The sequence below is a fragment of the Bubalus kerabau genome, chromosome 6, assembly GCF_029407905.1.
Source record: "Bubalus kerabau isolate K-KA32 ecotype Philippines breed swamp buffalo chromosome 6, PCC_UOA_SB_1v2, whole genome shotgun sequence".
Lineage (NCBI taxonomy): Eukaryota > Metazoa > Chordata > Mammalia > Artiodactyla > Bovidae > Bubalus > Bubalus kerabau.
Window position 1 is genome coordinate 89,355,938 of NC_073629.1, and position 12,489 is coordinate 89,368,426.

At 40.3% G+C, this 12,489-nt stretch overlaps 1 protein-coding gene across 38 annotated transcripts in view; it reads left to right on the forward strand.

Moving 5' to 3' along the window:
* DAB1 (DAB adaptor protein 1) overlaps positions 1–12,489 on the forward strand; it is a 956,508-nt gene that overhangs the window by 648,067 nt on the left and 295,952 nt on the right. For all 38 annotated transcript variants that reach the window (XM_055585728.1, XM_055585758.1, XM_055585759.1 and 35 more), the window contains one exon: positions 2,140–2,342. In XM_055585728.1, coding sequence (XP_055441703.1) covers positions 2,276–2,342 — 67 coding nt within the window. In that variant the 5' untranslated portion in view covers positions 2,140–2,275. The remainder of the gene's footprint in view (positions 1–2,139; positions 2,343–12,489) is intronic.

A 12,489-nucleotide genomic window follows, 5' to 3' on the forward strand; every position in this document is an offset into this window, starting at 1 on the left:
TCCCTGTTACAGGTCCATTTAACAGAGAGATCAGAAAATCTTTCTGCCTAAGATACCTCTTTGAACTGAACCTTGAGAATGTCAAGGTAGACTTGAAAACTTCCACAGAAAAGTAACAGCACAATCGAAAATTGGGAAGTTAGGAAAGTATATCATCTCCCTACTAGACTTCTGCTTCCTTTTGTTATTTTGGTTGTTAACTTAAAGCCTCCCTGGACATGCTGATACTTCTGCCTGAGACAACCATTTATTCACTGATTATACATGCATTTAGTACCCATTGGTCCTTGCCCTTGCCTTCCACCTGACGAAAGCATCATTCTTCAAGATCACACAGTGCAGAGCTTCTTGTCTGTGAAGCTTTGTTGACTCTTTCAAACAAAGCAAAAAAAACTTGCTTCTTTGTGCCCCAATCTGTTTTTGTTCTGATCATGTGTATTTCAGTTTCTTACACAACTAACACCTCTGCTAGACTGAGCTTCTTTGAGGACAAGAGGTCAGGCCTTGACTCTCTACTCTTGGGTTGCATGGTTGTACAGTACACATCTGTTGACATGAATGAGCCAGCATTTGCACCTGGCCCTTCTTATGTTCTTAGTAGATATCTGTTAAAATGAAGTGACTAGTATCATTAATAAAATTATTTATTCCCTTATAGGACAAAATTTTGTGACTCTGTCATCTCTTATGGAATGTTGTCTTTTGGGGGCAAGAGGTTAGGAAGGAGATGAGAGCTTTAGTGGCATGATACAGATAGATGGCAGAAAAGTGGTGGGAAAAGTGCTCATTTTCAACATAGTTTTCCATGTACCCCATTCTAGGAAAGTAATATTCCATTTTCTTTATTTGCAGTCTTAAGTCCTATACTTTAAGTACATTCATTCAGGGCTACTGTCCTTGTTAAAAAATAGTTTGTTAACAACAAGGAAATAAGATATTTTTGGATAAAGGTGTGAATTTCCCCATATTTAAGCCTTATTAAATTTTTGTGTGCCTTTTACATTAAACATTTTCTAGTTAAGCCATCTTTAATTGGCATGATTAAGGGGCTTGGGTTATTATTCTTATTGAGCTGAAACTGGCATTCCGGGTCACCCTTTTCAGATTAAACAGTTCTAGATCTATTTTGCAGGAGCTAAGAATTGGCTGCACAGTTTGAAGATCCATTTCCAGTAGCTTTATCTTAATATTCTTCAAAAATGAATAACTCCTGAATGTTTATTTTCAACCGAACTCTCACATGTAACTATCAGAGATAGAGAGTCACTGGGAAAGATTGTTGACTTGACACCGGGAATACATTCATTCAATTTAAATGAAATCAAATGAGATAATGTATGTGCAGCGGGAGCTGAGGGCACAGTATATAGTAAATGTATAGTAAATACTGGCCGTAATTGAAGTGGTATTATTATCATTATTATCTCTTCCTAGCACAGTGTCTGAGCTTAATAGTATCTAGTAGTGTGCAATGCATGTTTATTACAGAAAGAGGGATGAAATGTGTGTCTGCCTGCTCCTTTTCCTTTTCTCTTCCTCCCCACATTAAATGCTTGTCTGCTTATATAGCTGGGGGGGAAAGCTGACATAAAAATTGGCTTGCTGGAAAGTTTCTCAGCCCCATTTGTCACCTTACCCTTGAAGCCCAATTGTATGTCAACTGCATGTCCCTTCTGATGCCTGCTCGTGAGGGACAGACCACAGGTCACTTCCCTATGATCTGCTTCAGCTGCCAAGGCTCTGGTCAAGCTTGCCTGATGGATGGGTGCCTTATTGTTGGAAATGCCTCCACGGAGCTGCTCAGGAAATAACGCCTGTGCTGTATTTTCTGGGTGGTTTTCCGTGCTTGACAATAAGAAACATGGAAAATAAAGCATTGAGTTTTGCTTTTCTTGAAAGTCCAGTGTTTTAAAGATCTGTTATGTGTTTTCTAGTTTGAGTTTTGCAAATAAGGCCTCTCAAGCTCTTTGCTTGAGAGCGTGTGAGCCCTGTCAATGGCTTAATGAAACCATGTGGGTAGTTTATACATGGAGACCAAGGTTTTCCTGTTTTTGTATGTTTGACAGTTCCTTTTTGCCCTTCTAATTTCTGACTTCACCAGGGTGGTTATTCTGAGTGTTCTCTTCTCTTGATTTGCAGCGCTCGGAAGGAGTGAATGAAATGTACAACTCGGGGTGTCGTTTCTGAAAGGAGGAGTCATTTTCTTGAAGAGGAGTCCTCAATGAGCCTGGCCAAGGCCCGGGATCTGTGTGAAGTGGACTAAGGATTTAGTAGGATGTCAACTGAGACAGAACTTCAAGTAGCTGTGAAAACCAGCGCCAAGAAAGACTCCAGAAAGAAAGGTAGGGCTCAATCTGTTCCTTTCCAAATGGCTACTTATTGTGCAGCAGTGGGTTTTCAGTCTTTGGAATAGGATTTGGTGCTATCTTTGTGAGTGCATATAGTTTTACAGTTACCAGCATTATTTGATGTCTTTTGTATTCACAGTATCATGTTTTAATGGCTCATCCTTCTCTGGGTAAAATAAAAAAAAAAAAAATTCATAATATACAAGGCCCTTCTTAACCTGGCTTCTACCTATCTCTCCATCCCTCTAGCAATATGACTGCCTAAATCTGCGCCACATCCCCACCCAACCCTGTTTGCTTTCCAGGCATTCTGTGTCTTGTAGTTCACCTTTGAATATATTAGGTTTGTCAAAAAGTTTGTTCAGAATTTTCCTGTAAATCTTCTGGAACGAACAAACTTTTTGACCAGCCCAATACCAGTGATTCTCAAACTCCAGGCATGCAAGCATGACCTAGAAGATTTGTTAAAACACAGACTGCTGAGTCTCGTTCCTGGAGTGTTTGGTTCACTATGTCTAGGGTAGAGCCCAAGATACATTTATAACAAGTTCTCAGGTAATGCAGATGCTGGTAGTTCAGAGACCAGATTTTGAGAGCACCTGGGCTAGCAGTTAAGCCCCAAATCCTTTTGAGTTGCTCTCCACTTTTTCTTAGACTGACCTTCTCCTACTTATTTTTCGGGGTTGAGCTTAGTAGGGCTCCTGAAGGGCTTTTCCTTACTCCCCAAATTGGGTTACTTCTTTTGTTTGTTTCACCAGCATTTTATTAGTATCACACTTTATTAAAAACACTCTGTATTTTCACTGGAGAGCTGTACTATACACTCCTTCAGAGCTGGATCTCTTGTTCACCCTTTTAACTCCCAACAATTAAAAAGTGTCTGACATAGAGGACGCTCACAGGTATCTGGTAGAAAAGACTGGCATGCATAGTATGAAAACAAAATGATTCTATTGCTGTTCATGATTTTTGGAGGATTTGTTCCTATGGCTTTATGACCATGTCTATTGTTATAATAGGATGTAGGCAACTTGTTGCTTGGTGTACATGTGTGTGTGTCTGTGGTGTGATGTGTGTTTTCTGTCTATGTCTTCTCTTTTCCTCCCTTGTCTTTAAGACTGCGTGGAAGAGGATTAATAGAACTCTCTTTCAAGTCTTAAAATCTGTCAGTATGGGACTGCAAACAAGCTGTCGTTGGTTGCTTTGTATAGGCAGTGATTTGTCTGAGGCATAGCCATGCCTGCCCAGTCATGTTTTCTGATGGCATTGTCTGATGCTCTGTAGGAAGCAAAGGACATAAATGTAATACATATGCAGTTCTTGGACAGTCAGAACCCTAAAAAGGACTATAAATTTTGCTTTAGATGTTTATTTGAAACACAAGTATTTTGGAAGAAGTCTATTTTATCCTTTAAAACCTAATATAAGCCTTGCTTTTTATGCATGAGAGTATAAGAATAATAGAAGGAAAGCAAGTGAGAGAACAGGTCCTAGGAGAACTGCTACATGGAAAAAAAAATTATTGCAGAGCCCGGTATGTACTAGAATTCAAATGCTTTTTCACTGGAAACTGACAAGTTATATTTTTGCTTCAAATTTAACCTTTCCACTAAACTTATGCTCTTGAATGTTTAATGCATTAGAATTGTACTTAATGCATATCTTTTCATTCTTAATTTAAATACACAAAACCTGCAGCATTCTAAAGAGAGGATTCAGGTTTTAGAGAACATTGGCTTAGTTGAAGATTTGGAATGGGACTGTGAAGGTGACCTTTTGAACTCCTCCTTATCTTCACATCTTTAGTAGGTCTAAAGTCAACAGAGTACCTGTGCAAGGAGTATCCTCTAGTGAGTGGCTAATACTGTGAAGTCTGGGCAGGCAGAGCTGGATTCAGATTCTGCTGTATTACTTCCAAACTGTGTGATCTTAGCATGTGACTTCACCTCTCTGAGACTCAGTTTCCTTTCCCTTAAAATGAAGATGTAATATTACAAAGCTCAAAGGCTCACTAGGAAGATTAATAGAAATAAGGCAAATAAAACACTTAATATAGAACTTGGCATATGTTAAAAACTCAAAAAAGTTTATCTGTAATCTTCTTCTTCTCTTCTTCCCGTTTCCCCCTCCTTTTCTCCTGCTCCTTCTCATCTTCTTCTTTCCCTGTCATCTTTCTCCATCTTTCCCACCTCTCCCTTCTTTTCCCTATTTCTCTTCTGCCTTTTCCATTCCATCCTCCTCTTCTTTTTCATCTTTATCAGAATCATCACATTGTTTTCTCTTACCCAAGGCGATCTTAAAAAGTATATAGATGATTTGTCCAGAACAAGATTTTACAATTATTTGTAATTATTCAACAGTGTTCAGTTCAGTTCAGTCACTCAGTTGTGTCCGACTCTTTGCGACCCCATGAACGGCAGCACACCAGGCCTCCCTGTCCATCATCAACTCCCGGAGTTCACTCAAACTCACATCTGTCGAGTCGGTGATGCCATCCAGCCATCTCATCCTTTGTCATCCCCTTTTCCTCCTGCCCCCAATCCCTCCCAGCATCAGAATCTTCTCCTGTGAGTCAACTCTTCACATGAGGTGGCCGAAGTACTGGAATTTCAGCTTTAGCATCATTCCTTCCAAAGAACACCCAGGACTGATCTCCTTTAGAATGGACTGGTTGGATCTCCTTGCAGTCCAAGGGACTCTCAAGAGTCTTCTCCAACACCACAGTTCAAAAGCATCAATTCTTCGGCACTCAGCTTTCTTCACAGTCCAACTCTCACATCCATACATGACTACTGGAAAAACCATAGCCTTGACTAGATGGACCTTTGTTGGCAAAGTAATGTCTCTGCTTTTTAATATGCCATCTAGGTTGGTCATAACTTTCCTTCCAAAGAGTAAGCACCTTTTAATTTCATGGCTGCAATCACCATCTGCAGTGATTTGGGAGCCCCAGAAAATAAAGTCTGACACTGTTTCCACAGTTTCCCCATCTATTTCCCATGAAGTGATGGGACCACATGCCATGATCTTCGTTTTCTGAATGTGGAGGTTTAAGCCAACTTTTTCACTCTCCTCTTTCACTTTCATCAAGAGGCTTTTGAGTTCCTCTTCACTTTCTGCCATAAGGGTGGTGTCATCTGCATATCTGAGATTATTGATATTTCTCCCAGCAATCTTGATCCAGCTTGTGCTTCTTCCAGCCCAGCATTTATCATGATGTACTCTGCATGTAAGTTAAATAAGCAGGGTGATAATATACAGCCTTGACGTACTCCTTTTCCTATTTGGAACCAGTCTGTTGTTCCATGTCCAGTTCCAACTGTTGCTTCCTGACTTGCATATAGGTTTCTCAACAGGCAGGTCAGGTGGTCTGGTATTCCCATTTCTTTCAGAATTTTCCACAGTTTATTGTGATCCACACAGTCAAAGGCTTTGGAATAGTCAATAAAGCAGAAATAGCTGTTTTTCTGGAACTCTCTTGCTTTTTTGATGATCCAGTGGATGTTGGCAATTTGATCTCTGGTTCCTCTGCCTTTTCTAAAACCAGCTTGAACATCTTGGAAGTTCACGGCTCACATATTGCTGAAGGCTGGGTTGGAGAATTTTGCGTATTACCTTACTAGTGTGTGAGATGAGTGCAATTGTTCAGTAATTTGAGCATTCTTTGGCATTTCCTTTCTTTGGGATTGGAATGAAAACTGGCCTTTTCCAGTCCTGTGGCCACTGCTGAGTTTTCCAAATTTGCTGGCATATTGAGTGCAGCACTTTCACAGCAACATGTTTCAGGATTTGAAATATCTCAACTGGAATTCCATCACTCCACTAGCTTTGTTCGTAATGATGCTTTCTAAGGCCCACTTGACTTCACATTCCAGGATGTCTGGCTCTAGGTGAGTGATCACACCATCGTGATTATCTGGGTTGTGAAGATCTTTTTTGTACAGTTCTTCTGTGTATTCCTGCCACCTCTTCTTTATATCTTCTGCTTCTGTTAGGTCCATACCATTTCTGTCCTTTATCGAGCCCATCTTTGCATGAAATGTTCCCTTGGTATCTCTAATTTTCTTGAAGAGATCTCTAGTCTTTCCCATTCTGCTGTTTTCCTCTGTTTCTTTGCATTAATCGCTGAGGAAGGCTTCCTTATCTTTCCTTGCTATTCTTTGGAACTCTGCATTCAGATGCTTATATCTTCTGTTTTCTCCTTCGCTTTTCACTTCTCTTCTTTTCACAGCTATTTGTAAGGTCTCCCCAGACAGCCATTTTGCTCTTTTGCATTTCTTTTCCATGGGGATGGTCTTGATCCCTGTCTCCTATATAGTGTCACAAACCTCCATCCATAGTTCATCAGGCACTTTGTCTATCAGATCTAGTCCCTTCAATCTATTTCTCACTTCCACTGTATAACCATAAGGGATTTGACTTAGGTCATACCTGAATGGTCTAGTGGTTTTCCCTACTTTCTTCAATTTAAGTCTGAATTTGGCATTAGGGAGTTCATGATCTGAGCCACAGTCAGCTCCCTGTCTTGTTTTTGCTGACTGTATAGAGCTTCTCCATCTGTGGCTGCAAAGAATATAATCAATCTGATTTTGGTGTTGACCATCTGGTGATGTCCATGTGTAGAGTCTTCTCTTGTGTTGTTGGAAGAGGGTGTTTGCTATGACCAGTGTGTTCTCTTGGTGAAACTCTATTAGCTTTTGCCCTACTTCATTCCGTATTCCAAGGCCAAATTTGCCTGTTACTCCGGGTGTTTCTTGACTTCCTACTTTTGCATTCCAGTCCCCTATAATGAAAAGGACATCTTTTTTGGGTGTTAGTTCTAAAAGGTCTTGTAGGTCTTCATAGAACCATTCAACTTCAGCTTCTTCAGCGTTACTGGTTGGGGCATAGACTTGGATTACCATGATATTGAATGGTTTGCCTCGGAAACAAATAAAGATCATTTTTGAGATTGCATCCAAGTACTGCATTTCAGACTCTCTTGTTGACCATGACGGCTACTCCATTTCTTCTAAGGGATTCCTGCCCGCAGTAGTAGATATAATGGTCATCTGAGTTAAGTTCACCCATTCCAGTCCATTTTAGTTCGCTGATTGCTAGAATGTCGACGTTCACTCCTGCCACAGCAGTTTTTATTCTTGATATCCTTGTCTGGACCAAGTCACAAGGAAAGCACACATATACATTAAAAAGAGAGAACAAGAAAGTGCTGGTAGTAGGATTAATTCATTTCCTGTTCTTTAGTTTTGGCTTTGGGATTGTATAAGTATTCCATTAAACAAATGTTGCTAGCTGGGCCAAAATAAGTAGAACTTTAAAAGGAAGTAAGTAGTTTATATATTCATTGGTCTTGAATCTTGAATATAAGGGTGTTACTAAACTCTTTTACTAATATTTTTCTATGACTCCTCTTTGATTTTCTAATGAAGCAATATATAACCTTATAAGTAAGTTTCAGGCTTCTCCCCAGTCTTTAAATATTTGTTCTTTTTCTTATTGTATTACATTGTCTCAGCCTGTTAGTACAACAGACTTTCCTGGTGACTCAGATGATAGACAATATGCCTGCAATGCAGGAGACCTGGGTTCAGTCCTTGGGTTGGGAAGATCCCCTGGAGAAGGGATTAGCAACCCAGTCTATTATTCTTGCCTGGAGAATTCCATGGACAGAGGAGCCTGGTGGGCTACAGTCTGCGGGGAGGTTGTAAAGAATCATTAATATGATATTTAGTAGACAGTAGGTATTCTTAACTTTTTCTTAAATTAATGGAAATGCCTTAAATTACCTGTAAGTGTGATATTTAAGTTTTTTAAACATTCATTATTAGTTCCTCTTCATTTATCATTTCTAGGAATTATTTTTTAAATCTTGAATTTTCATGTTGAATTTTATGATGCTTTTTCTAAATTTATTTCAATGATTATACATGTATTTTTTCTTTTAGTTTAAAATCAGTAATGTCATGGATTTCACTGATAGATTTTCTACATTTCTGTTTATGATATCTTATTTTATAAATCCTATGATTTTAGTTTGATGTTTTACTTAATGTTTTGTTATTTATATTCAGCAGCAGGGTTGGTATACATTTTTCTTTTCTTGAACAATCTTTGTGCCTGACATAGGTCAAATTTAATAACCTTACATAATGATATTGGTGGTAAGGAAACACAACAATTTTAGACTTCTTTATGAACAATAATATTTTTTTCTTTTTTAATAGTTTCATAAGACTTTTTAAAAATTATAGATGCCTATTACTGAAAACTAGAAAAGACAAGGTAGGCATGCATAATCCTAAAAATTAAAAATAACTTATTAACATTCTAAGTTACTTCCTTCTGAACTGACTTTCCTGGGTAATATATGTACTTGAGATTATGCTGTTCATATGGTTTTACATGCTGCTTTGTCAGTTGACATTCTATCATAAGTATATTTCTCATTTTACTACCTGGTATTACAGAATGGAAATGTTTTTCTTTTCTTGGCAAGATTTAGATGGTTGGTGGGGCAGACATTTTGCTTCCTTAAAAAAAAAAAAAAAAAAGCACCTGACAATGTGAGACATGTGCCATGACAAAGAGCGGCATAAAGAATGTTAAGAGGCCATTAATAATTCTTCACAAACCTATCACCCTAGTTCTTTGACCCAGGCTGTTGAAAGCAAGTCAGACAGATTCACAAACAAGTCACACTGGAGCATATTTCACCACAAATGCGTTTCTAGACAGGCCGTGTATGAGATGCAACTAGACTATTCATAGTTCAAATAAGGAGGGGATGAAAGTAGTGAGGAATAAAGTTGTTTCCCTCATTTCATTTTTGTTGGATTCTGTCACTACACATACAGCTTGTCAGAGGTGCCTCTTCTGGAAGTGGGATTTGATGGAGGACCAGAGAGAAGGAATGTACACTTTCAGGTTCATTATCTGCCCTTAAAGGGAGAGGATCAGCCGACAGTTTGTGGTGAGCCTGGCCTTAGGACACCCAGTAGAAGACTGTGGTAGAGGAGTGGGTCCCAGCATTAACAGACGTATCTGGGGGTGATTTTAGTCAGCAGCATCTGGCAGCTTAGTGTCGTGGAAGAGCACTAACTGTGGAGTCCAGCAGACCTGGATTTTCCTCTGTGACTCTGGTTCTTATCTATTGTGTCACCAGAATTTAGCCCCACTGACCCTTGTCTTTAAGTGTGTGATTCCAGTGTGTGTAGGGGGAGGTGGTGGGTATTACTACTCTCCTTGTTATCAGAAAGGTGAGTGAAATTACCTTGGATAAAGGGCCAACTTGGGATCTGCAGTATGGTCAGGGTTAGCTTTTTTGTCCTCTTCCTTCTGAGATCACTGGTTAGTATTTTCTCCCTATTTTATAGAAATACTTGGACATAAACTTAGTCACTTTCCTTGTATTTATTTTGGAGCTCTACTCAAGGATAATTAACGAAGAACAGTGGCACAGCAGGATGCTACGTGATTATTTCCTCCCAAACTGTGTTTGAACCCTAGCTGTGTGCCTCAGTAGCTGTGCAGACTTTGGGGAGGTTTCTTAGAAAATTTCTGTCGGTTGTGGCGAAGGAATGGTTTCAGGAATGGCATGCTCAGGGTCCTAATCCCTCCACTGACTAGTGAGTCCTGGGAAAGAACTCTGTTAATAATAACTGGCTTACCACTTAGGAGCTCATAAACTTTCATATTTATTATCCCACTGGTCCTTAGGACCTTGGGAAAGTAAATTTGGAAAGTCATTTTATCAGCCCTTTGGTGCAGAGAGAGCTGCTATTTCATCACTTCTGTCTGCTGCTTTTATACTGCAGGGAGGCAGACTTGGGGTCACCAAGACCTTGAATTTGTGTTTGTACCCCAGGCCCCCTGCTCTCTCGTTGTTCACCTCCAGGCAAGTCACTTCCACACTTTGAGCCTTATTTTCCACAGGCACTCAGTGGATGTAGAACTTATATTTGCCAAGTGTGACATGTAGAAGAGGCATATTTAATTAATTACTTTGTCTGCAAATGTTTATTCAGCCCTAGCCATGAGCCCCGGAGAAGGCAATGTCACCCGACTCTAGTACTCTTGCCTGGAAAATCCCATGGATGGAGGAGCCTGGTGGGCTGCAGTCCATGGGGTCGCTAAGAGTCGGACACAACTGTGAGACTTCACTTTCACTTTTCACTTTCATGCATTGGAGAAGGAAATGGCAACCCACTCCAGTATTCTTGCCTGGAGAATCCCAGGAATGGGGGAGCCTGGTGGGCTGCCGTCTCTGGGGTCGCACAGAGTTGGACACGACTGAAGTGACTTAGCAGCAGCAGCCATGAGCCCAGTGGGAGCTTGGTGTTCTGGAGGTGGAGCTGGGGGACAGAGACACTGGAGAAGGAGACTCGGACTCCAGCCAGTACCTATAGTCCAAGAACTCCTGCCTGAGGGGAGGCTCTTCTGACTTCTGTGGCTCTCATCCTTGTGGCTCAGTGGTAAGGAATCGGTGCAGAAGATGCAGTTTCGATCCCTGGGTCAGGAAGATCCCCTATAGGAGAAAATAGCAACCCACTCCAGTATTCTTGCCTGGGAAATCTCATGGACAGAGGAGCCTGGCAGGCTATAGTCCATGGGGTCAAAAAGAGTAGGACCTAACTGAGTACACACACATGCATGTATCCTTCAGAAAAAAAATAAATAAAACATGTATATATGTTTCCATGTTGCTGCTTTTCTTCATTTCCATCTGTTACTATTCATAAATTTTGTGTTTCATGTTTACTCCAATTTATATTTACCAAGTAAAGTACTACATTTTTATCCTACTAAGGAAAATTTTTATGAAAACTTTTTTCACTGCTTTCCTGACCCAAAGCAGGTGGATTTCAGCTTAATACAAGTAACATGATACTCCAAATGTCTATTTACATTAAAACATGAATAACTTGTCTAGAAGTACAGGAACATTTTGAAGGAATTAGTGTTTGGGGGCCGGAAGAGCCTCTCTTTGAAGATGCGTTCTTAAGAGAAGAGTGAGTTGCCCGTTAATCACTCAGTCAGTCAGAGACAGAGCTGGAAGTCAGCAATAACTCCCTGGGTGGTGTTGCTTGAGTATAGATTCTCAACAACTTCCCGTCTTAGGATTAAGCTCTTCATGAGTTTGCTCCCTCTTTTGTGTTGAAGCCTCCTGGAAGAGCTCATGCTTTAGAATCAGATAGACTGAAAGGTGCATTAAGGCTCAGCTCCTTTACTACATGTGTATCTCAGGCTAACTGCTTAATTGTTTCAAGTCTCAGCTCCTTCATCTTAAAATGGAGGTAATAATACCTGTCCCAAAGTGTTGTATTGACTATTATATGAGTCAAAAATATAAAGCACTTAACACAGTTCTTTGTATACAGACTCAAGATAAGGGAATTTTCCCTTTCCCCTCTGGCCCCCCAGCTGCCTACCTGAAAGGTGACCTTTTTCTTACTGCTGCAGGATATAAAAAAAGGTAGAAGTTACCCTTTTCTCCAGAGGTGCATGGGGGTAATCAGGCAGTGAAAAAAAACATACTGGTCAGTCTTCAAAAGGATGTTTTTTCCAAGAATAACTGGGAAGGTAGACAGGAAATACAAAGGAAAATGGACCATGTTGTCAAGCTACATTCATTAATAACCATCATTTCATGTATGCTTCCTGCATGCTAGCCATTTTAGATAAATTGTTCCCAATGAGCCCAAACCTTACACTACCCCATGGAACGCATAAGAAAATAATGTTCAGAGAGATCAAGGGACTTGCCTGAGGTCATATAGCTGGTCTACACTGGCTGGAATGCACTAACGAGTTTGTCCGATGTGTAAGTTGGTGCCCTCTAAACACATGTGTTGGCCCTGTGCCTTGATGTGGGAGGTGGGAAATGTGAAAAAGGGCTACACTCTTTTGGGGGGTTGGACATAGAAACAGGTTAGCCACTTGAAGTCAATTTATGGCACTGTTCTGTTTTCTCAGAGTTGGATCTTGGTGAGCTAATCACTCTCTACTGGTGGTGTGATTTACAGGCTTTGGAAATTCAGTGTCAGGGATTCAACGATTTAGTAGCAAGGCAACATACATTTCTCTGGGGTTGGTCCATGAAGTTCTTGGGCTAAAGAGTTTGAGAGGGAGGAAACACTGTTTT